This window comes from Aythya marila, assembly GCF_965140915.1.
Source record: "Aythya marila genome assembly, chromosome: 8".
In the NCBI taxonomy this organism is placed as follows: Eukaryota; Metazoa; Chordata; class Aves; order Anseriformes; family Anatidae; genus Aythya; species Aythya marila.
Window position 1 is genome coordinate 9,367,887 of NC_139049.1, and position 24,770 is coordinate 9,392,656.

General features: G+C 60.1%; 2 protein-coding genes across 3 annotated transcripts in view; one reads left to right on the plus strand and one right to left on the minus strand.

The window, feature by feature from the left end:
• The window catches only part of ATF6 (activating transcription factor 6), a 72,744-nt gene extending 64,456 nt beyond the window's left edge, over positions 1-8,288 (plus strand). For both annotated transcript variants that reach the window (XM_082765910.1, XM_082765911.1), the window contains exon 16: positions 7,356-8,288. In XM_082765910.1, coding sequence (XP_082622036.1) covers positions 7,356-7,564 — 209 coding nt within the window. In that variant the 3' untranslated portion in view covers positions 7,565-8,288. The remainder of the gene's footprint in view (positions 1-7,355) is intronic.
• Positions 8,289-9,774: 1,486 nt separating this feature from the next.
• OLFML2B (olfactomedin like 2B) lies at positions 9,775-18,688 on the minus strand. Its single transcript, XM_082765491.1, has 8 exons — positions 18,529-18,688; positions 17,612-17,875; positions 15,916-16,023; positions 14,056-14,214; positions 12,822-13,050; positions 11,768-12,304; positions 11,375-11,551; positions 9,775-11,127 (listed from the first exon to the last, which is right to left on the minus strand). The coding sequence occupies exons 1-8, from the start codon at positions 18,655-18,657 to the stop codon at positions 10,526-10,528; spliced, it is 2,205 nt and encodes a 734-aa protein (XP_082621617.1). The 5' UTR covers positions 18,658-18,688; the 3' UTR covers positions 9,775-10,525.
• Between the last annotated feature and the right edge of the window lie 6,082 nt (positions 18,689-24,770).

Here is a 24,770-nt window from a genome sequence, read left to right on the forward strand (position 1 = left end):
ACAGTCAGCACCGTGCCGAGAGCTGTGCTGCAAAGTAAAAAAGGAAATTTCAATCCTGATCGGTGAGATTGCACTCTCCGTCTCAGCTGGTTTGAGCTGTGTTTGTGCGGCACGTCGTAACTCTAGCCCTGAGTCCAGCTGATCTGCCCTAATACATTTTCAAGTGTTGTAAATTGAAGATTACATAATTCCTCGTCGTGTTAATTTAGAGGTGGCAAATACAGTTTTATGTTTGTGATACATAGGCCGGCCCTGGTTACTGGTAGCTCTTTATTTCTGCCATGATCTGAAACATAATTATACGTAATGAGCTCACCCTGTAAAAACATAAAGAGCTGAAACGGGGCTGGTAGATGAGGTCCACATTTATGAGTTCTGTCTTGAGAACATCACTGGGGTAAACCTAGAGATCAGTAAAAACACAGCAGTCCAAGACAGTCTTTTCTGTGTTTTGATTGCAGTCTCTTAGGAGACTGCAGCCAGCTGGGCCAGCAGGACTCTGCCTTGTTCTCTTACCCCAGTCCCAGTCTTCCACACTGCAGCTTTCCTAGCCCACTTCATCCGGTTGCCGTACCTCTAGCACTTGGTGCTGGCCTCCTGGTGTGAGCCAACGTCAGCGTTGCTGCAGGAAAGTGTTTGAAAAATACCTCCTGAGCACCTGAAGGAGTTTTGCAATTTCAGTCATGTTTTAGCGCTTGTGTCTTAAAGCTGGACATCTCCTGCTGATGTAGCTGCAAGGCAGAAGTCTTTGAAGCGGACTTAGCATTTTTATTAGTGTGCATTGTTCAGGGAGGCACTCTGCAGCACGTGTGCAATTCGTATTTATTTTTAATTAACTGGCAAATCTATTGTAGCAGAGAAGTTCCCGTGGAGGAAAGTGCTTGCCCCATGCAGACAGAAGCTTCGAGGAGGTGGTATTAAAAACACGCTTCTACAAGCAAGGGCTGATCACAGTATCTAAATAAATGAGGTAATTTTATGTATCCAAGTGAGACAGGTGGAAAATTCAGCTCATTATCTGGATAACATCCAACCTGTAAAGACATTTGAACTGGGAGTGCGTACAGGCTCTCACCAGCCTTCACTCTTAAATCAGGGAGACACTTTAACACCAGAGTACAGATGACACTGGGTGACAGAAAAGGTCCGTGTCAGTGAACAAGTGATGGCTGCCTCCTGGAAAAGCAAATGAAGTCGACTAATTAAGTTAATTTTATCAGTAAGTGCCTGCAAATTGAAATGGTGAAGTAGATACTACAGTACGACTTCAGAGGTTAAGGGCTACGTAAGAATGGGAAAACATTAAAAGGAAAACAATAGGGTAAAATGCTGGCGAGTGGTCTGGAGAATGATTAAAGACAGTGCAAAAGGACCTTTAAAAGGACCCTAGAAAATCCAGCAGGCTTAAATAATACATTAAAGTAGATTCTTAGAAGTAAGAAGAGCTCTCTTGAACAATAGACACTGCGACCAAATGAGGGAATTAGGAAAAGCACACGATTTCTGGCAGACTTAGCATCAAGCCGTAAGAAGCCCAGCCAAAAATGATACTGAGGAACAACTCGCTTAAGGCATAAAAAAAGAATAAAAACAACTTTTCAGAGGAAGCCTGCCAGGGAATCTGTAGTGCCTGCAGAGGACCAAGGTGTAAAAGAACACTTGAAGCATTCTTGTGTCTGAGGATATATAAACATGGGGATGGCAAGTGACAAGTGGCATCAGGAACTGTTAACAATCAGGTCTCACATTAGCACGGGTTGGCTGAACCTGTTGGAGCTGAGCACGCGTGGGTACCTTGGGCTGGGAAGGGAGAGCAGAGCTCCTGCAGAGCCAAGGGTGCTCTGCTGGGGGCCTCAGCGGCAGCGATTTCGAGGATAAGGCAGCCTCCTCGGTGCAATAACAGGTTTGGTTTTTGAGAAAACTTGTGAAATGGTAGCTCTGCAGACACTCTGCAAAGAAAGTGAGGTTTTGTGAGGGAAGGGGAAGGCTGGCGTGTAGGTTAGCGTCTCCCTAAGAGCTGTAAGTGAAAGGTGGAAGCAGCTGGCCTGGCTTCGTGTGCCAGGGGTGCCAACAGCCGGGTCTCACTGCAGCACGGCTCCTCAGAGGGTGGAAGGTCTCAGAAGAGAGTGGGACTCGTTTCAGCAGGTGTGAAAAAAATGAAAAAAAAAAACAACAAAACAACACGAAAACATGGAAAGAGTGTTCCTGCCCAAACCTCCAGTGCTGGGTTCTGCCCGAGCTGTTCCTGCTCACTGGGGGCCATTCCCTGAAGCTCCAGCTTAGCCAAGGAAGAAAAGCAGTGTAACTTATCACTGCTGAATTGGCAAGAGATGGCTGAGAGAAGAGCCAGAACAGAACCTAAAGAACCATGAACGCCGTGGGTCAGGTGGCGAGGAAGCAGCAATTTGCTCTTTATTCTACCCCAAAATCACGTACTTGCCCTGACCTGGTGCCCATGCCTCTTGGTCCCGTCCTGCTGCGCTCGGAGCAGCCCCCTGCTTGCTGCCCCCAACAAGCTCCCAGCCCTTGTTCGTGAACAAAGCCTGCAGAGGAATTCCTTTTTAGGCTACTCTGCTGTGTACAGCTATTTGTCTTGTGCGTGGGTCTGTCTGGTTTTGCAGACTCTGCAGATTTGTTTACACGTGGTGCCTCCCGAGCAGCCATGGGATGGTTCTGCCGAGCGGAGTTGCTCTCCCCAGCCTCTTTCCTTTCTTGTGCTCCCAAGAGAGCTTTCTGTGAAGGAAAACTCCTCTGTGCCTTGCCTTTGTTTTCTTCTCTCTTTTTTTTTTTTTCCCTTTTCCCTCCTTCTTTGCAGTTAGCATTGCCTAAGCGGGCTGGGTTTCAGATCTGGCCATCCTGCCAGCAAGAGGCATGCCCACAGCCAGTGCTGTCACCAGTGTCTCCAGATTGCCAAGAAATGCTCTACCTGAGGGAGCTTTAAATGCTGTGCCTGCGAGGATCAGCACCACTGATTCTCATCTCTTCTTGAGAGGCCCTCGGCTCCCTGCCCAAACCAACTGCAAGCCCAATTTACCCAAACTGGGCCCTCTCTGGCCATGCCCAGCATCCTCTTGCAGAGGTGGCAGCGATGCTGCAGCATGAAAGATGTGACGGGGAGGTAGGAGACCAGCTGGGAGGGGTTTCCATGGGAAGACCTGCAGAGCAGAAACACCCAGGATCTCATCTAACTCACCCCAGGGTCTGGGGGCAGCTGGGTCCACAGAGACAAGGCTCTTGCGACTGGTTTGCTTGGAAATAGTTGGAGGCAGAAAGTTGATTTAAGAAAAAAAAAAAATGACTTGGGTCACGATCTAACTTTCTCCCTTGCCTCAAGTAATCCCGTGTAACAAGCAAATCTGTAAATATTTTAGAAACCCTGCTGCGTTGTTGCAATGAGTGTATTTTTAGTCCTGGTAGCTTTTACAGCAACGCTGCTGCATTTCGATACTTATTTGGTAGTGCACACCAAGCCTTCAGACGGAAACGTTGTCCAGATGTGGCGGACAGTCGGCACCGCTCCATGGAGGGGATGGAAGGTCGCAGCAGTGACGGGGCGGAGAAAACCCCCTGAAGATTGTTTGGGGACAGCTGAAGCGCTTCAGCAGCCCAGCCCCGGAGCTGCATGCAGCTGGTGCCCTTCTCTTTGGCTTTCTCAGCTCTGCACTGCCCTAAAATAATCTCTGTTTCAGGCCGGGACAGGTTGCAGTGTGAATTGTTTTGGTGGTTTGGTGCTAAATCATTCTTCAAGCCAAACTTCATCGTTGTCAGCGTCGCACAGCTAGCGCAAAGCAACCACCAACACCTCTGATGGCTGTGTGAAGGCTGGCTGGGTTCCTGCTGCTGTGATAGATGGGACTGCTGAAGGGGCTGGAGGCGCAAATTAACACCGACACGGACCCTGTGGGGAATCTGATGTGGCAAAGCGAGCCCTCGTGTTAGAAGGAAACGTGGAAAACACAAAGGGTGGGAGCGTGTGTGCAGCAAAGGTGCCTTTAAAAGAGTTGGTGGTTGTGTGATACCTTATGGAGAGAGGCTTCCATGGCGTTTGGCATCAAATAAAGGAGTTGTGTGGGTCCTGGGGCTGATTGAAAAGCTCCCTTCAGGGAGAAGGAGGACTCTGTCCTCTTGCCCTTTCTCACACGCCTTTTGAAAATCCGGTGCTCCAAAGGTTAAGACAAACTTCCACCTTCTCCGGTAATTGGTAGCAGTAGCTATAACCCTCGGCTTTGTTTGCTGGACATTTTTACTTTGGGCTGCTGACTTTGTCTTTCATCAGCTGGCACTCGCAGCCTGTTTGCTTGTCGGAGGAGCCGTGGCGAGCCCTGGAGAGCAGCGCTGGGGGCTTGGCGCTGTGCTGCCCGGCCCCGGCTCAGCGCTGGGAGCTGGGTCCAGCCCAGGCCAGCACGCCTCTCCGGGAAGGTGCAGGCAGGGAACTGCAGTGCTTGGCACAGCTACCTTGCTCGTATTTTGAAACAGCCTCCACGAAGCACGGCCTGAGAGCTGTTCGCAATTAATAACCGGCACTCTTGGCCTGCAAAGGGGAGCGTCTGAAGCCCAACTGGGAGCTTTGTTCTGACGCCGCGCAGTGCGAAAGGCTGTACGTCCTGGGCTTCACGGAGGAGCAATAAACCTATTTATAAACCCTGACACCTCTCCGGGACAGCCGTTCCCTTTTCACTTGTGTAATCCCACAGAACACCACTCGTAGGTAATGCGAGAGCCGTCAGAAGTGGCTCCGTGCGAGCAGCCCCGCGGGGCACACAGGGGCAGTGCTGGCCTGCAGCCGGGTCAGTCCTCCCAGCTCCCCGCAGGAGGTTCGATGGACACCACGTTAGAAACCTGGGCAAGGGTAAGGCTGTTTTTCTCGCAGTGGAGCTGACGATTTCGAGGCCTGTTGTGCTGCTGGCCTGCACCCAGCGAGCCTCCGCGGCCCTCCAACTTCTTCTGCAGTGCTCCTGCCCGGCCCCCTTCGTACTCGTGTTCTGAGTCCTCCCGAGCGTTGTGCTTCGCTCTCGCCTTTGCTGAAACGCATCCTGAGGATTTTGGACAGCCCCTCTCTTTTAGTGAAGCTGTAGCCTAATCCAGTCCTCCAAGGTGCTTGAAAGCTCTCCAGCGTAGCATCTTCCAGAAACCCTGTAAGTACACTCTCCAGTCCTCATCCAGACCATGAAACAATGCCGTGGGCTCGAGCTCAGGCCGGAGCCATGAGGAATTGTTTCTGAGCTGCCTGCCCTCTGCTCAGTGAGTGTTGGAGCAGTGCCAGCCTTCAGCACCCAAAGGTGGGGGAGCTCTGCCTTTTCCGTGCCCATTCACACACATTTTGGGGCTGGATTTTGTCACGGGGGGAGCTTTTGTCAAAGCCAGGGCAGCGGGAGGCTGGAGGAGCCCGTTCCCATGCTCTCGGCTGCCACCCACACAGAGCACGGCTCCCTCGCTCACGTCGCTGCTCTCTGGGGTGTTATTATTCCGGCTTGTGCAGTGCCAGGGAGCCTGGTGGTAACCCACGGGGCTGGCTGCTGCAGGCGAATGCAGGGTCCCCTTACTGCCTCGGGGAGCTTCCCGAGGGGTTTTCCTCACCCTGGCTGCCTGCCCAGCCCACCTCACCCACTTGTGGCTTTGGAGCAGATTTTCTCTCAGAGCCGGGCTCCTTTTCAGCCATCGCCTCCACAGCAGGAGAGCTGAGGAGCTGTGTTTTCAGGGAGCGGATCTGTTCCTGCTAGCTGTCCCCAGCCCAAAGGCTGGGCTCTCCGGCTCCCTCAGCCTTTCCTCCTGCTCCCCACTGCACAGCACCATCCCAGCCCCTCTGCATCCCCCGAGCTGTCTGCTGGCAACCAAAGGGCAAGAGACAGGGTGACACAGAGGGACTGGCCTCAGACAGAGCCCCACACAGGGCTCCGAACGCTGTGGACAAGCTTCCACAGCACAGCCACGGCCGTCGGTGCCCAGCACGGCTGCTCCTGGCCCCAGTGGCTCGGTGGCACGTCGAGCTGTCTGCGGTGCATTCCTGCAGGTGGGAGCTTTGATTTCCCAGCCCCCTTTCGCAAGGGTCTGCTCCTGCTTTTCATTACTGCACCAGACATATTCCATCTAATGGCTTCTGCAGGTGGCGCAGGGTGCAAGAGGGTCCGGCCGCGGTTGTCAGCTGTCATCCAGAATCAGAGCTAATCCAGGAAAACAGTAAAAATTAGCAATGTATATTGCATTCCTGCAGTCCATACGCTTTCCATTAGGTGATCCTCCATCCTCCTCAGCACAGAAAGAAAACCCTGCCGATGGCAGTCAGCAGTTCTCACTCGGGAAAGCGAGGATTGGCCGTGCCTGGAAACCTGATCTCGGCTCTCGCATTCCTGGGCTCGCTGTCTGTGCAGGGATCGTCTCCCACCTTCCCGGCCGGGCAGCAGATGCTGGCCATGTGCACTGCTGGGCCTCCGCCTGCAAGCCCAGCAGCTTCTGCAGCAGCAGACGTGCCCAGCCTGAGGCCATGCACAAATCTCTGCAAGCCGAGCTCCCTTCCCCTCCTGGAAACATCTCTGGGCTTCTCCCAGGGAGACGGGCTCCTGGGCAGCCTCGGCTCCTCGCTGCCATCACTGCCACATTCATTGAGTGCTTTCAGTTTGTGGCTTCTGTGTCTTGCCACCAGCTGAGCTCTCAGGGCAGAGGAAACCATCACTGTCTCCTTCTCAGCTCTTTCTCTCAAACATTTTTCCCAAAGGCACGTCTCCTGGGTTGTGCCCATCGTGGGCTGCTTGGTCACGGCTTCCCGGTCAGCAGCACCGCGGTGTCATGCGAGCACAGCAGGCAGCTCAGCCCGTTAATGAGGCACAGTTAATTGTTTTGAGAGTTCACGTTTTTAACTTTGAAAAATAATAAATTCCTCTAGATCCTCAGTATCAGGAGGGTTACAGGATTCTTAAGCCAGTAAAAGAAAGTGAAAACACTCAGCTTTCTGAGCTCTGCCCTATCTTTAACCAGCTGTGTGCTTTAGTAGCTCAAGAACAACTCTGCAGGAATAAATGTTAGACACTGCAAATGCCATTCGTGATTAAGTGCAGATGAAGAAGTGGAAAAGAAAAGATGTAACATTATTTTCTACACGTGAGTGCAGATGCTAAGCGTGGGCTGGGCCTTTGGAGTGTCAGCAGCAGGCCGGGGCTGTGCCGTGCACAGTAGATCTCCACGTGTGACCCTACAAAAGGCTTCCCATCCCCCCCGCCTTGCTCCAGCTCTGCCTCTGCCTTCAGCCGAAGCCAGTCCAACCCAGAAAAGTGTCCGGAAAGCTCTGCTTTGTGATGCCCTTGTGTCACGAGGTTGCACGGCTGACTCTGACTTCTCCTTTTTTTTTTTTTTTTTTGCAGAGAACGTGATCAACGGGCAGGACTACGAAGTGATGATGCAGATCGACTGCGAGGTGATGGACACCAGGATCCTCCACATCAAAAGCTCGTCCGTCCCTCCCTACCTCCGCGAGCAGCGCAGGAATCACACCAACACCTTCTACAGCTCGTCCCCCTCCGTCTCAGAGACGCCCCACGCCCTCAGGGCAATCGTCAAGTCCCTGCAGTAGCCCCTGCACGGCCCCTGCACCCTGCCTGACGACGCCGGCAGGTCCCTGGGGCTCCGGGCACAGCGAGGGCAGCTGAGAGCCCATTCCTGTGCCTCACCCTGCCACGCGGCCGCGTCCTGTCCTACCCCAGGGACTGCAGAGCTCTGCCAGCTGGGGACAGGCCTGGGGGACCCACACAAGTGATGCCCCGTGCCCGAGGCGTGGGTGATGCGCTGCCGCAGTCCTGGTGTCCGGCATCAGCAGCTGGTGCCCCGCACTGGCAAAGGGAGCACTGCCCGTCCTTGCTGCTTATGCACTGCCCAAAATTGGTGGTTTTTTTTTGGTTTCGTCACCTGCCCCAAACCCTTCCCCACGCAGCCTCCCTCACCGGGGAAACTGGGGGCTGCTGCCTGGGGCAGCCAAGGCACTACAAGCAGAACGAGCTGCACGGCCACCAGGCGTGCCCCGAGGGCTCCGTGCAGCCCGGCCACCCGTGGAGCTGCTCAGACAGCGTCCTGCTGCCGGGGTGACCCCGCGGTGGGTTTGTGCCCACCGAGCGGGGTGCCCGGGCGCGCAGCCTCACCTGCGTGCACCCTGCGGGGTGGCAAAAAGCTGGGGCTTGGCCTGAAGGTGGTGGATTAGTGCAGCGTAACCATCACTAAAGATTGTATTTCTTTACCTCCCTGTGCTTATTTTTTTTTTTAATTTGGGGTGATATTTAATGTTTCCTCACTGCTACCAGCCCGCTGAGTGGCTCTGCCTGTGTTCGCAGGCGGTGCCAGCCCAGCTGGGGTAGGGGGGGGCACACTGAGTGTGTTGGGACGCAGCCACAGCTCCTTCCTCCCGAAACATGCACACAGACACACACAGGAGCACCGTCTGCCCACAACACACCCCCCGAGTGCCACCGCAGAAGCCCTCTGCCCTTTTTGGCCAGCCGGGGCAGGGCCGAGGGGCTGCGGCGCGGTGCTCAGCTGGGGTCGGGCGCCAGCAGCGCATCGGCCGTGCGTAATGACTTCAGCATGTTGTTACTTCTTTTTTTTCCCCCCTTGCAGTTAGCACAGAAGATGATCGGCTTCGGTTTGCCAGCCCATTGGCTTTCCCTCCTTGTCTGAACCACTTACCGATGTGTTTTTTTTTAATTATTATTATTATTATTATTATTCTTTGTGTGTGTGCGTGTGTGGGGCTGTGTGTGGGGCTGTTAGGAAATAAAGGTTGATCCCGCAGCAAGACAAACAGCTTGGGGGAGGCGAGGAGGAGGGCGAGCAGCAATACACCCCTGTGAAATATGTGCCTTGCAACACTGTGGAAAAGCTTTGCCCTTTGCCACGTAGTCAGCGCCGCGCGGCCCCCGTCCCCTCGGCGCTGGAGCTGCTGGGAAGCAGCCGGGCTCGGCGAGGGGCTTGGCTGCGCTCCTTGCACCAGTTCTGTTTTCCTGGCCCGGGCCCCACCTGACTGCGGGCCAGCTCGCGCAGTCATCGAGCAGAAACTCCCCGGCTGTGCCCCAGCCAGAGGCACGCGGCCCCGCGGTGCTCCGGGGGGACCCTTCGCTGCGGGGAGCCACGGCGGGGACCCGGCGGTGATGGCCGCGCTCCCAAATCCGTGCCGTGGGTGGGTGGGTTGGGGCGGGGAGGGGGTGCACCCATGGGTGCAGCCACAGCGGTGCCGTGGAAAGGGCCACGGGGGTGGCAGGGCAGAGTCCCGAGCCCGGGGGCTGGCGCAGAGGGGTTGGGGACGTGGGACCGCTGCAGTGCGGTGGCGGAGAGCACCTCTCTTCCCGTGTGGTCCTCTTGTCTGTGTCCCTAGCACCGATGGCAATAAAATGGTTCTCTTATTTATTACACTAGTTGGCTTGTTCATGCTGCTTTACATGCGCAAAAGGCTGGCGGGGCACCCACACCCTCCTCCTGGCCCCCTGGGGAAGAGGCGGCTGCAGGGGGGGCAGCGCAGGGTGGCTGCAGGTCAGGTGCCACCTTGGGCGGGTTGGGTTTTTGTCTTCCCCTCTAGGACTGCAGCAGGCAGCCCCGAGCCACACTCGTCACCGTCTCCCCGTCCCTTGGGAGGACAGGGGCTGCTCCAGCAACACCAGGACAAGCAGTCGCAGGCAGAACCCAGCCTGAGCACCAGCCCCGTGCATGCGTTTCTTTTGTGGGGTCCCGGAGAGTGACCCAGCCCCAAAGAAAGCCCCAGACAGCTGCAAAGGTACTTGATCTTTTATTATTAACAGCAGGTAAATACAAGATGGTGCCAGGCTGGGGAGGCAGGGGGCTCCTGCTGGCCGTGCCCTCCAGCAGAGCAGCACCCGGCAAATCCCAACAGGGGGAGGATTTGGGGTTACAGAGCGCACCAACATGTCATCTACAGCTATTTACAGCCCCCCTCCCGCTGCTGGCTCCCAGCCTGGCACCCGTAGCCCCCCAGGGCTCCAGGGGGAGAGGGGACAGTCCTCAGCGTTAGTGCCAGCACCGGGGCTGCGCTCGCAGCCGCATCGCACAGGGGTTCTCCAAAGCACCTGCTGGTGCCGAGCGGGGACGCGCTCCCCATCCACCAGGACACCAGCGTCCCGCCGGGCCCTGCAGCCTGCAGCAGAAAGGCCAGCTTTGCACCAGGGGCTGGGGTTGCTCAAAAAAAAAAGCTGAGGAGTAGGGCCACCTCCTCCTGCATGCGTGGAGCCCAGCGTCCCCTCCCGAAGGAGCAGCCCTGCTGCCACCGGCCCCTGCGCGCCGCCCCGGGGATCAGGAGCAGGGTGCACCAGAGACAAAGGGGGTGGGCCCGGCCTGGGGATCGATCTACAATCCGCCATAAAAAAAAAAACATAAAACAAACAAAAAAAAAAAACAGCTTGAAACGCCGAAAAAAAAAATCATTTACTCTTTGATTTGTACAAAATAATAATTATAATAATAATAAAAATAATAATAATAATAACAAAAGGTGCTGGCGGCCCCTCGCTCGCAGTGCCCCGCCGTGGCGGGGGGCTCAGTAGGCAAAGATGACGTGGTAGGTGACCTGGTGGCCATTGTCCCAGGCGTAGAGCAGGCGGTCCTTGGGGTTATAGTCTATCTGCGTGGTGTAGGCGTACTCGTTCTCGAAGAGCAGCCGGGGGATGATCTGCGTGTTGGTGTGCGTGTCGAAGGCGTAGGAGATGTTGGCGTTCCTCTTGTTGTAGCTGTCGACGGCGTAGAGGACGCCGCAGATGACGAAGCAGTTCCCGTAGAAGTTCTTCCGCAGCCCCGTCCGCCACGTGGTCTCCTTCTGCGTGCTGAGGTCGGCGGCGTTCAGCTTGCTCAGCACGATCACCTCCTGGTTGAAGCCCTCGTAGCTGATGGCCGGGTAAATGACCCACAGGCCGTTCTCGTCCACGGCGAAGTCCACGTCCGAGTGGCCCCGCCACCGCCACGGCGTGGACTCCTCGTAGGCCACGTCGTGCAGCATGGCCCAGGCGGCCACGTAGCGCTGCTTCAGGTCGTACTTGATGATGTTGCGGGTGAAGGCCCGGTTGTAGTAGAAGGACCCGTTGTAGACCACGTGCCCCGTCCCAATCCAGCTGTAGGGGAGCTTGTAGGAGTTGCTCCAGCGCCCTAAAAGGCAGACACACCGCGCTGGTGAAGTCCTCCCTTTCCTGCACCCCCTTCCACACCTCCCGTGGTGACATGAAAGGTCACAGCCACCACAAGCAGCTGGTCCTGCCCCGTGTTGTGAACCCCACACCAGGTACCACCACCCAAAAAGGTCCTTCCCAACCCTAGCATGGAACGGGGAGGGCATTTGTGGCAGCCCAGCAGGGCCTGGCACAGCCCCGGGGACGCAGGGACAGCGCAACCCCACCTTGCTTGAAGTTGTCGAGGTTCCTGAACTCCACCAGCGTGTTCCCGTAGTAGTAGTTGGTGACGTAGATGCGCTCCTCCCTGGCCAGGGGGTCCTTCATCCAGGCCCCCTCGTTGCGCCCGTAGGTGTTCTGGGTGGTGGGCCCCGAGATGGTGGACAGCGTGTCCTTGCAGCGCCCTGCGCGGGCAGAGAGGGGTCACCAGGCTGGAGGCAGGGCAGCAGGCATCACCCCTCTCCACCCCCGAACCGGGGAGGGGACATCAGTAGGTTCCAGAGTGAACAAGTGAAGCTTGGTGCCCCAGAAGAGCCCAGCATCTCCCACCAGCGACCAAACCCAGGGGTGCGCACCCTGGGCACGAGCCTGCCCCCGTGGCCACGCGCAGGAGCACTCACCGATGATGTTCCTGATGTCCTCCTCCTCCAGCGCCTGTTTCGGGGTGGCGGGGATCGTGGGGCTGAGCGGCGTCGCGGGGGTGCTCGCCTGCTCCGGGGGTCCCGGGCTGCTCCCGGTGCCAGGCTCAGGGCTCGTCCCCGTGTCCCACAGGCTCTGGGCTGCGGTGGCCGCAGCGGGGCTGGGGACGTGGCTGGTGGCCACGGGCAGGCTCTCGGTGGCCGTGGGTGCCACCGCGCTGGCCGATGCTGTCGGCAGCTGCGGGGTCCCCTCCTCGGGCAGCCCCGATGGGGCGCTCGTGGTCCCCGGGGTGGGGGGCGGCGGGCTCACGGTGTTGGGGTCCGGCGTCGGCCCCACGGAGGCGGCAGGGGACAAGGGCAGGGTGGTCGGCGCGGCGGTGGTGGGGTCGCTGCTGGGGGTGGGCGGCCACCCCACCGGGGAGGGCTTCCTCACAGCCTCGCCCGCCCGCCCGCTGGGCCGCAGGAGCTGGTCCTCGATCAGCAGATCCACCGTGTTGTCCCCGCTGAACAGCTCGTCCTCTGCCACATGGACACGGGCGTCAGCGGAGCCACGAGCCTCCTCCTCCCACCGCCCCACGTCCCTTGTGCCAAGCCCACCCGTCTGGGTGTGGGCGCTGGATGCCCACACTGATGCTCTCAGTGGTGGTTTGCCCGCTGGTCCTGCTGCTCGACCAACATGCCCAGCGCTAGCCCCACAGCACCCCTGAGAGAAACGGGACTCGGAGCTCCCCTCCACCCCGTGTTTTCATCTCCTGCCCTTTTATTTCCATCCCGCAGCTTCAGTTTTCCTGCTCTGGCCTCCTCTCAGAAACCACGTCTCCCGGATTAGCAGCTCATCCATCCCCACGGCTCACTCCTTTGGTTCCCCTGCCCTGCCAGCAGCCTGACCCAGCACCTCCGCGCCCCGTCCCCCAGCCCACGTCTCCAAGCCCCCTGCTCCCTACTCCGAAGGCACCATGTCCCCCACGCTGTCCCCACAGATTCCCGAGGGACGAGGCTGCTTCTGATGGGGACTGGGGCCACAAATCCGACTCACGCTGCTCCTCGATGTCGTTCTCCAACTCGCCAGACTGCGCCTTGTAGTAGGTGACCCCTCGCACGATGGTGGGCTTGGAAGGAGGCCGGCTGCGCAGCCGCAGCTTCCTCTGCAGGAGCTGCTTGGGCTTCTCCTCCTCTGGAGCCAGGTGCAGCTCCGGGAGGGACTCGACGGAGTTGATCTGCTGAGAGATGGTCTCGTCCTTCAGGAACCTTTCCTCGTACTTGCCCTGCAGGAGATGGGGAGCTTGTTATGGGACAATTTTGGGCAGGGGGTTGGCAGGGGTTGTGCCATCCTTCCTCGGGGCTTGCCGTGCCCTGCGTTGGATCACGAGTGATGCTGGGCAGCCGAGCGCAGGCAGAGCCCAGCAGCCACGGCTCAGGGCTGTGGGATTTCACCTCATTAAAGCGAAATGGAAAGACAGACGGAGCGTTGAAGCCGTGCCCATTTGGCTGCGGGGACGGGCCCAGGATTCCTTCGAAGCCCCGCTGCAATTAACGGCGCGGAAGGGGGAGTGCTGGGAAATGAGGTCACTCGGGGTGATAACGGCCCCGTGGCAGGGCTGGGACCCCCAGCGGGCACCCCCCTGCCAGCCGTGCCCCCCACATCACGGGCAGGGCAGCCTGGGGTCCCCAGCATCACAGGGGCAGGGGGCAGAGGCCGGAGCACCAGGGCGCGGAGCAGCACAAAGCCTCCCCAGCTCGTACAACCAGGGCAGGGAGGGGGTCAGGACACCCCAGCGGGGCTTTTCCCCCGCAAACACCCTCCTCGCTCATCGCAGCAGCAGCACAGAAAGCCCTGCCCCAGCAGGATCGTCCCCACGTGGGGCAGACCCACGGGATGCCCACGTCTCTGCCCGCAGCCTGCGGGCACGGGAGCTGGCGGGGAGCTGCTGGTGATGGAAAGCAACGCGCTGCCCGTCCCCGGAGCCCCCGAGCCCCGCTAATCAAAGGCTTCCCAGCGGCTGCCGGCCGGCCCCGCAATGACATCAGTCTTTCCGAGCACTCCGACCTGGAAAAGCAGGAGGGGGAGGCGCGGGGAGCAGCCCGGTCCCGCTGCCTCCCACGTCCCGGCCGCAGCTGGGCCGTGCCGGGAGCAGCAGGCTGGGGCCGGGCTTTGCTGAGCGGGGAGGGAAAATAATAACCTAGAGCTGGGCTGCCTCGATGCCCAGCCTTACGGCGTGGCGCTGGGGGCACGGGGAAGGCAGGGCAGGGCTGGTGCCAGGCGGCCGTACCTCGGTGTGCACGTAGGCAGCCTCCGCGTCCCTCTGCAGCGAGCCCTCGATGTCGGCGAGGCTGTTGGAGATGAGGCTGGAGCAGTTCTCCCGGCCCTGGGGCTCCTGCAGAGGCTCCTCCACGGCGGCTCGCTCCCCGCTGAGGTTCCTGGCCATGCCCTGGGAAGGAGAGAGGGGATTCACCCCAGCCCGGATCCCTGGAGGAGGGGGGCTCTGGGCTCAAAACCTCTTGGTCCTCTCCATCTTCAGCCGCTCGAGTAGACGGCACATCAATCAGAGCACTTTCGCACACAGCCTGGAGGCAGTTCCCCCCCGATCCTTCATCTCGAATCTGTCCTGCCATTAATCTCTCCTAAAATCCGCCGTGACCTCCATCTGTGACCCCGGAGCTGCCAGCTGAAGCAACAGCTGCGAGCTGACGACGAAGCAGAGGAGGTGCCAGCTCTGCCGAGCTCAGCTCCGGGGTCCAACCACGCAGCGTTTGTGCGCGACACCTTGTCATGCTGGAAAAAAAACTGGCAGTCCCTTCCCCTCCAAAAACAGCCACCCGAGCCCGGTTAGCCCGCCACCCCGCAGGGCATTTAATCTCGATTTGCGTTTAGTTTTGAGGCTGAGTCCTGTAACACGGGGACTCCTCAGCAAGCTTTTTGTTGCAGTAAGGAGAGGAAGAGGGGAGCTTTAAGATGCTCTCCTAGGAGAGAAAGAAGCAGCTTTGACACCCTCCTCCTTTAGGGATCATGGCTGTTTCCAACTGTCCTGTGCCCTTGTCACTTATTTTGTGTAATATCTGCTCTAGGGGGACGAAATCCTTCTCCCTGTGAGCAGAGGGCCAACACGGTGCCCTGTGATGCTCTCCAAGGCTGCTCAGCTGCTTCTCGGGGGAGCAGCTGCCAAAACCCTTCTCGCCTGGGGGCCAACACCTTGGAGCGATGCCGAGACCTCCCCTAGCACCCAGCTGTCCCCTGCAGCCGGCCCCACGGGCAGGAATTTGGGTGCGAGGCCGGGGACAGGAGGCTGCTCCCAGCTGCTGCCCGCAGCTGCCCCCTTCGGAGGTGCCTTCCCCAAACCCCGGCTGCTCGCGGCGCTGTCGGGCACATCCTCAGAGGGTGCTGGTGGAAAAGCGAGAGCAGGGACAGCACGGGAACGCTCTCCTTGGCACTCCCCAAGCCTCCGAGCTGACATTTTCACCTCGCTGGCCTCAGGCGTGCACAAACCCCCGGGGCAGGACGCCCCCCACGCCGAGCCCCGCTCCGCAGCCGCACGGCCCCGTGTCACCGCTCCCCTTCCTTCCTCACCCAGGACTCAACGGCAGCCCCAACAACACCTGGGGAGCGAGCCAAACCGCAGGAGGAGGGTGGGATTGCAAGCACACACAGCGGTGTTTTATTATTTTCAGACCTCAAAACCCTTTTCCTCCTTTTGGGTCAACACCCTGTTTGGAAAGCCGGCTCCTCGCGGCCAAGCGTGCTCCTCTCGGCTGTCTCTCGCCTGACCCCGAGGCGGAGCACCCTGTGCCTTCCCAAAACACTTTGCAAGTGGAATTTTGGCTTTATAAATCACCGCGTCTTGGCCGCTGGCTGCAGCCGAACGGGTCCGTGCTGCTCCAACAAGAATGTGGGACTGCTGCCCCAGACACAGACCCGGGGAGCGCGCCGCGCTCTTCGCTCTGAGCACGGCTCAGCGAACTGCCACCCTGCATTGTGCTAGCCAGGGGAAATACTGAACCAAATCTATATTTTAGCAGCACCAAGGAATGAGCCAGAAGAGTTAATTATGGTTTCCTCCAACATTAAGGAGGCTCCGAGCCCACCCGAGGCACCAGGTACAGGGTTTTGGCTGCAGCCCGAAGGTGAGGCTTACCTCCTCCAGCCTCTCCACCCGGCCCACCAGCTTCGTGGTGACCGAGTGCAGCTTCAGCAGGTCCAAGCCGTAGAAGGCACTCTCCAGCATCTCGACGATGGAGGACAGCTGCAAGGCAAACGGAGCACACCGTCAGGCAGAGGTGCTTGATATGAAGCACCCAGAAGGGTTTCAGTAGCCAAAAGTCAAGGGTAACACAGGTGTCCGAGCACAAGGGGATATTAGAGAGCAGTTTTGTCCCTGTACAGCCAGCACTCTGCATCTGGGGACGATGGGCTACTCTTAATGCTCCTGGCTTCCACCTGGAGGGGATAAACAACCTCAGCCCACCCAGCCCACGGGGCAGGCAGGGGCACGGAGCACAGCACCGCGTGCTGGGTGCAAGGGGAGCGCGGCGCTCACGTCCCCAAGGGTCAGCTCCCCAAGTGACACGGCTGGCAGCTGAGGAGCCAAGGAGCGAACATAAAACGCGTTTGAGATCAGACTCTGAGCTCCTGCCATCCCGTGCTTGTTTTTCCTGGAACCAGAGGAAGCTCGTTAAAAAATAAAAATACTCACAAAGGCAACAGCGCGCGGGGGCCAAAGTTCAGTGCCAGCCTAGTAAGAGCCGGCTGCCCCGGGGAACCCCCTCGTTGGAGGGATGCTGCCTCCTGCCTCCTCCTTGCAGCCCCCATTTAAGAGGTGCCTGCCCTGGTCCCACCCGGGTGGGGATGGCCGTGGGAGCAGAGGGCAGAGGAGCCCTGTGGTCGGGCACGGGCATGGAAGGGCTGGGGAGGGCTCCAGGTCAGGCTCCAGGCCCCCAGGAACACCAGCAGAGGACCAGCAGCAAGCTGCCATCCCTCAAAAAGAGATTTTGGATTCAGCTGCCCCGGGCTGACCCTCCCTGACGCACCGTGCCGATGCGCACACCCCGACCAACTCCATCTCCCTCGCTTTGCCCGCCGGGGGTTTGCTTTTCCCCGCTCTGAGAATCCCCGCCAACATTTGCTGCACGCCCTGGGGTGCTCCCAGCACTGCCCGCCTCATTTTGGGGAGCCTCCCCACAGCCCCCGTGGCCGGGCTCTAGCAGCAAGGACGATCCCCACGTGCGCAGTGCTTGGACAGGCTCCGCGAGGCGGTTTGGCCGCGGGTCCTTGCGAAACGCCCGGGGAGCCAGGGCCAGTTCCTCGAGGGCCGGCGCTGGCTGCGAGGCGTCCCCGGGGACACGGCACGGTGCTGCCGGCCGAGGGGCCACCAAAAAACTCCAGACTGTGATCGCAGCAAGGACAAAAGCCACCCCGCCACCGTCCCCGCCAGCCCTGCGGCACACTTTCGTGCTGACACATCAGTGGTTTGCAGCCTGCAGAAACCAAACCAGCCCTGTGAGCATCCCGCGGGGCGTCCCTCTGCTGCGGGGCACTGAGGGCAGGGGGGATGAATGGGGCCGTGGGGAATCACTGCCAGCAGCTGCCTGAGGCAGTCCCGGCCATCCACGAGGGCTCTGACACCCGCCAGCTGGTGGTGGCAGCTTCCCCGGGGATTTTTGTACACTCCTAAACCCAGATGGATGAATTTATTGGAAAATGCCTCTGTGCCTCTGCGCCCACAGGCAGCAAACCGTCCCCCTGGTGCCCAGGGGATGTCACCAGCGCCACCCGCTCCCACAACGCGCCCCCGGGAGGCGCGAGGACCCCGAAAATCCTCGCCGTGCCCCTACCTTCAGGTCACTGCTCTCCGCCTCCCGCAGCTTCTTCAGCCTGAAGTCGCCCTCACAGGGGTTGAGGGCGGACGGGGGGGCGACGCAGGCGCACTTGCAGCCGGGCCCCGAGGTGATGGTCTCCACCGTGTAGAAGTCCTCGGCTCTGAAGGCGCCCTCGTTGATCCGCTGGCAGGCGCCGCGGCCCAGGGGCCTGACCAGGCACTTGCAGCGGCAGTCGGAGCCCTCGGACACCGCCTTCACCTTGTCGTAGTCACCTAGCAGCTGAGCACCGGCACCGTCAGGCCCCTCGGGGAGCCTCATGGTGCCCCCAGCCTCCGGGAAACCATCCCCAAACCGGTGGACAAGTCCCCTACAAAGCGCTGGGCTTTCTGCCCCTGCACGGGGAAAGCCGCCTTCCCGCACCAGGGTGGTCTTCTTGTCCATATAAGATGGACCCAGGCTCTAGGAGCTTTAGGGGTGAAGCCCATCCCGCTGTCCCTTCATGCTTGGTGTCCTTTGGGGAACAGCCACCCCGTAAGCCACCTGCTGCCCTGAGCCAGGCTTCTTTGCAGGGCTGTGGCAGCCGAAATAACCCTACAGACAGCGGGACCTGGCGGTGGGACAGCCCCGCCGAGCAGCCCCGCACCGTGCCAGGAATTTCCTTCAGCTGCAGAAAGTGCTTTGGGGAGCCCGAACACAACCGGGACGGGGTTTGTTTGTCCAGCAGCCACCCCAAAAAGCTGTTCCGGGGGGCAGACAGCAGCACGCAGCGCATTTCGGAGGGGGGGCGCACAGCCCGGCCATGGGACGCCCCTCTCCGGGCACCCAGAGCCCCCCCATGCGCCCACCCAGCGTCCCCCCAAGGACCCCCCGGCTTCCCCCAAGCCCCCCGGGGGCAGTAACAGCGGCACCCCCCCCTCGGCACCCCCCCGGACCTGCGAGAGGATGTTCTCCTGGTTGTCCGCCTCGTCCTGCAGCGGCGGCTCGGTGGAGGGGCCGGGGGGGGGCCCTGCCCGGCAGCCGGCTCCCAGCGCCGCCAGGCACAGCAGCAGCCGCAGCGCCATGGGAGGGCTGGGGGGGGGTGTGAGGATGAGGATGGGGATGAAGATGAGGATGAGGATGGGGATGGGGATGGGGATGGGGATGGGGACGCCGCTGCGCGCTCAGGTGCGGCGCGGAGGGCGCGGGCGGGGCCGGGCAGGGCCCCCGCCTCCCTGCCGGCCCCCCGGCCTCGCCCCCAGCCTCCCGGGCTCCCTCCCCGGCGGGCGGAGCCGGGGATGGGCTTGGGGTCGGGGTTTGGGGCCGCCCCGGGCGGTGCTTCCCACCTGCGGAGCGCAGGGGGCTGCCCGAGCGCACCCCCACCCCCGGCCGGGGAAATTGGGGAGGGGGGAGAGAGGAGGGGGGAGATGGGGGCGAGGCCCGGCACGGAGCCCGGGGGGGTCACGAGTGGGGGAAGCGGGTGAAAATGGGTGGTAAGGAGGTTTCTTCCCAGCAAACAGCAGCCCCCAGGCGCCAGCTCCCTCACGCCCACCTCCATGGCTCCGTGCTGCTGGCAGCGGGGGTCCCCCAGGGGCAGCTGTGAGACCGGGGCGCTTTTGGGGTCCCAGCTCATGTCCCACGGGGCCTGCGGGCTGCCCAGTCTGCATTTGGGGGATTGGGCAAAACCCCCCAGGACAGGCGGGTTTGCTCCTTGCTGTGATGCTGCAGCCAAGGCAGGAGGGGGGCTTGCAGGAGGGCTGCCACCCGGGGGGCTGCCCTGTCCCCCTGTAACTCCTTCAGCCCCTTCCTCACGGCCACTTTCAAAGGCTGGAGAAAGAAGGGAAAGGAATCAGCCACGGGGTTTCGGAATAAGAAGGCAGGGTCTCCCCCGCCACCGGCATCCTTTGTTGCCTTCTTTTTTTCCAAAGAGCTGGTGCCGGTGGTGTTTGGTCTGGGCTGCAGACGAGTTTAAGCCTGTCCTTTAGGGGCGAGCGGAGACAGCAGCAGGCACTTCTGCTCCCTGCGGTCCTCTCTAAACTCTGACTATCCCTCCTCCAAGGGGAAAAAAAAAGAAAACACAACACACCACCACGAGGAAACCCGCAGCCAGAGCTCTCCGAAGCAGCCCTGAGTGAGCACGGCGGGGCCGCAGCACCACCGCGCGGAGCCGAGCGAGGAGAGGAGCTGCTGCGGGCACAAAGCCCTGGGGAAGGCAGGATGTGCGCTGCCACGCGCTGCCAGCTTGGGTTTCTTGCTCAGGCCTCTCCAGAGATCATTTTCTTTCTTACAGCGAGGGCACGCTGCACGTGCCAGGAATCGGTGCTTCCCCTCGCTGGGCTCCTGCGGTGTGTGCCGTGGCTCTTCCAGCACCTCTCTGCCCCTCACCTCCTGCGGCCTCCGGCCCCGTGGGCAGCAGCGCCAGCACCACATCCTGCTGGAACAGAGCAGAGCTGCTGGAGGCAGGCCCCACCATCAGCATCCTCGTGCTTGGTCTCGCACGGCACCCTAAGCCACCCCCGCTGCGCCCTGCAGGGCCCACGCGCAGAAACGTGCCCGTGGAGCACGCCGCCAGTGCCAACGGGGGCTTGCGAGGGCGGCGCTCCCGTGACTGCCAAGGGCCAGCTGAGGCAAACCTTTGGGGCGAGAGGTGGCCCAAGAGCTGCACGCCCCCGGGGTCACGGCTTGACGAGGGAGCTGACGCCTGTCCCTCGTGCATCCGCTCCGCGCCCAGGATTAGGCGCGCTCCCTCCCAGCCCCGTCGGTGCAGCAGAGCGGTCCCACGGAGCCGTGTGACGAGGCAGGAAGGCTCCTGACGTGAGCCCGAGCTGCACGGCAATTTGAGAGGCTTCCTCGCTGACCTCAGCAGTGACACTTGCGTTTGCACCCGTGAGTCAAGCGGGTGAATGCAGGTGTGCCTGCGCTGGGAGCCTGCCCTTCCCGAGGCTGCCCAACGCCTGTCACCTGCAGGAGGCACGCCTGCGCCAAGCTGGGATTGCAGCACCCTGGGCACACAGGGGAGCTCTGCCCGAGCCGAATAGGATGTGTGTTTTAAAAGAGCAATTTTAAAACCAGGAGAGCTTTGCTGTGCCATTTGGCTGCGATGAGCCCCTAAGCTTCCTGGGCAGCTCTCCCTGGGAAGGCTTTCTGATGGCAGCTTGACGCTGGGTTTTGGAGAAGCCACGCCAAGCTGAGCTGCAAAGGAGCTGAGCGCAGAGCTCAGGCCACATGGCCACGATGTGAGAAAAGTGGGCTTCAAACACGTTCTGCCTTGTAGCTGCATTATTCTGAAATCCATGCTCCCTGACTGTGCCACTTCGCCGAGCTGTGCCAGGTTGGGGCTGTCAGAGACTGGGACCCATGCAGCTCGGTGCGTGCCCTGTACCTGTACCTGCAGGGTGCAGGCAGCACGGCCTGGAAAATGGTTCAGGATAGGAGCCCAGATTGGGCATCATGAGTCAAAACAGCCAGAGGGTGACGAAGGGGAGCATCCAACCCCCTGACCTCATCTCATCCCCTACTTCTTCCTCCCGGCTGCGTGCAGGCAGCTGTACGCATCCTGCCTCGCTGACATGCCAGCCAGCTGGTGCTGTGCCCACCTCGTGCTGTAATCAAACCCGCCCGAGCCCCTGTGATCAAGGGGAGGTTCCGCCTCTCCGTGTTTCAAAACCCAAATCCCCTTGAGCACGCACACCAGGGCAGCACAACATGCCCTGGTCATTGCTGGCAGCTGGGCGAGACCTTCCTGGGGTTTTGAGGCCGTGTTGCCAACACCGATGCCCTGCCACGCTTCCTTTACACCCACCTCCCATGCTGGTGTACCTAGAGACACAGATATTTGAGCTGCCTGTCAGCTTTGGGGTCTTTTGGGGAGCACCAGCATCTGCCTGCGTGCCCTGCATGAGCTCTCACTAAACCCATGACAAACAGCACCTCTAGAGGTGAGCCTAAATGGAAAATGCAAAATAAAAGGTCTGTAGACAAAGGCTGTGATGTGGCAAGCTGGTCCAGGAGAACAGAAATATCCCCTCACAGCACCTCGCATGCACGTGCACTGCCCCAGGAGCCCCACATTCCCTGTTTTGGGCAGCGCAGCCCTGCAGGAATATGGGAGGCTCCAGCTGACAACTTCCAGGGGCCAAAGCACTTCTCATGGCTGGGTGGAGCGAGGATGCAAAATCTGTTCTGACCTCCCAGAAAAAAAAAAAATAAATAAATAAATAAAATAAAATAAAAGGGAAAAAAAAAGAGAGAGAGAGAGAGAGAGAGAGAGAAAAAAGGAGAGAGAAAAAAAGAAAAGAAATAATAATTTTCTGGGGAGAATTCCAGCTTGGACAGAAGTCGCCAAGGACAGCTTGGCTTCAAACTTTTTGGCTCCAGGAAGATCAGCCTGGCAATCCCACGTAACTCCCAGCCACTCTGGCATTCCCCTTGGGATGCCCTGTCCTTACTGCCCTGCTCTGCTCGCCCCCAATCTCAGCCGGGGACCTGGCAGGGCGTGCAGGGAGCCACGGGCAGAGCCCTGCACACCCCAGGCAGCCCCTGCTGAGGCTGCTGGTGGTCAGCACTGGCCAACATGGGCAAGGGGAGCACGGTAAGGTTTGGGGCTGTGGGTCTGCTTCCAACCAGCTGTGCTCTCAGGGTGCCCAGGGTGCCGCGGTTCAGCCCCCAGCTCCCACGCGGTGAGGAACCCAACCCACCGGGGTGCCTACACCCTGCTGCCAGGGTCCCCGGGCTGGGGCACAGCCAAGAGGAAAAGGTGGGGAGTGAAGACGGCTTAGGAAGGGCTGATAACAACGTGGCAGGGCTCCCTGGCAGAGGCCTGGGTCACGAGGAGGCTGGCAGGACCTGTTGTGGCTGCTTACAGATGGGGTTTGGCACGCGGTGGGCAGCCAGGGCAGGAGGCTAAGCCATGAGGCACCAGGTGGCTCCGGGACACAGCCACCACATGCCATCAGCATCCCCCCAGCAGGATGTCTGGGGTGGAAGCACCACCCATCCTGTCCCTTTGTGCCATGGGGCACCAACGTCAGCTCCTCCAAGGTCCCTGCCCGTGGCTCACCGCACGTGGGGGACCCACGGAGGATGACGGCACGGTGCCTCCCATCCGTACCCCCCGTTCACAGGGAACTAAGCAAGGAGATGCCATGGAGCCAGCCTAGGGAGGCTCAGAGAGGCTCTCATGTCCAACGTGAGCAGCCAGAGGAGCTGCTGAGTTTGCCAGGGGCTCTTTTGGGGAAGGAAGTGCTGGGGGCCATGGCCACGTGGGCGGGAGGAAGGCTGGCATCAGGAGTAGACCTGGCATCTGTCAGGAGCTGCTTGCCCAAGCACGGATCCTGGCAAGGCATGGGTTTGGTCCCAGGCCTTGTGGGAGCCCAGCTGGGTGCTGCTCCTGTGCTCCTTCTGGTCCTCGGTGACTCCTTCGTGGAGAGGCTGAGCTCACCCAGCCCTCAGCCATCTCCTGCTCCCTCCTTTCTCAGCCACATCTCGGGCTGCAGCTCCCACCCACCCCACGGAGCCAGCTGGGCTGTAAACAACAGTGAATTCCAGTTGCATTTGGAGCAAGGCAGCTCGTTGTCCTGTGGAGATAGGAATCTGGTGGCTTGGGACTAAGCACGATCAGTAATGATGGAAGATCGCACGGCCCGGCCGTGCAGGATGCTGTGGAGCAACCACAGCAACTTTTCACGCTCAGCACCTGCCCCAGAGCCTCTCTGGTGGCTCCCAAAGCAGGCACCGCGAGCTGAAGGCTCCCGTTTTGGCACTGACTCACTGCTGCTCCTCACCCGTCACACATCCCAGCGTTTCCCACCCTCGTGCATCACCCCGGCCCCACCACGAGCCCCGTGCTCCGGGCAGAGCCGCCTGTGACACACGACGGGCCCGTCAGCTCCACGTGCAGGGCCTGGGCCTGAGCCTGACTCAGCTGTGCCACCGGCAGGGTCTCTGTGCTGACCTGGCTCACCCGGCGAGGAGAGACTGCTCTCCTTGACCCAGTTGCTGTTTCTCCATTCCCAGTTTCACGCCCGGCTGCGCCCGACGGGCCGGGGGATTACTGGGGATTAAGCTCCGCGTGCAGGCACCTGTTAGCCAAGGGCAGGGCACTGGGAGCCGTCCCCGTCCGTCCCCGCGGGCAGGCAGCTCGGCACCCAGAGCAGACACCCAAAAGCCAGGATGGATTCACCCCGCAGGGAACCCACCACAGGAGCTCAGCAGCAGGGCTATAGGGCCCGTACCCAGCCTGGTGTGGGTGCGGGGACACTCACAAGAGCCCAGGAGCCTCCTCGGTGGCCTCCCAGCAGACCTCACCTCAGAGGACGTGCCCTGGAGCACCTCTTCAAACTGGAGACACCTCGGCTGCCAGCACCTCCAGCTCCACACTGAACCAAACCCAGGGGAAACCACCAGGCTTATTCCCTATTCCCAGGCTGTCCCCTCTCCCCAAGGCTGGGATTGCGCTGCAGTGCCTTTTGTTCCTCCTCCATCCAGCTCTGTTGAAGCAGGAAGAGGAGCTGGAGATCTCCAGAGGTGACTCCACATCCAGCAGCCACAACCACATCCTGCAGGAGATGCCCCCAAAGCCCAGAGCAAACACTGCCACCCACCAGGTGCCGTCAGCAAGCGAGCAGGTGGAACTAAACCCTGCACGACAGCTCAAACCCTTGGCCAACCTCCAACCCCAAACCCTCAAGCGAGGGCCACGAAGTGCTTGTGGGATGAGCCCAGAGACCCGTGCGTAGCTCTGATTGACTCCAAAACGATCAATAGCTGAAGAATTGGCTGGAGTATCGTGCCTCGCCTTCCCCCGGCCACAACACAGGCAAGAAGGACTTGCCCCATCCCACCAGGCTCAGCTTCCCTGACGCCTGCACAACTTCAACCCCTAGATACATGAAAGAGAGCCAGTCAAGACAGATGCTTAACTCCTCTCTGGAAGCAGCAGCCGGGTGTTTTGGGCACACAAAAGACCAAGGAGAGGCAGCCAGCTGCTGGCAGTGGCTCCTTCCCCACGGAGAAAGGCACCAGGAAGGTGGAGCTCTGGCCTGGAGGGTTTGGGGGTTCAGCTGAACCAAGACACAGCACCAGGCTCCACCGGGGACAACCCTTGCTGCAGGGAAATGAAGGCACAAAGCACGGCCCTGGTCTGCCGCAGAGGTCAGGCTCTCTCCCAGCCTCGTCCTGCTGCTGCCAGGCCGCAGGG

Coding starts and splice junctions, on each gene's coding strand:
- OLFML2B (XM_082765491.1), bottom strand. CDS start 18,657: ATGGCGCTGCGGCTGCTGCTGTGCCTGGCGGCGCTGGGAGCCGGCTGC. Junction 14,215..15,915: donor GGGTGGAGAGGCTGGAGGAG/GTAAGCCTCACC, acceptor TCTCCTTCCCAG/GGCATGGCCAGGAACCTCAG. Junction 12,305..12,821: donor GAACGACATCGAGGAGCAGC/GTGAGTCGGATT, acceptor TCCATGTGGCAG/AGGACGAGCTGTTCAGCGGG.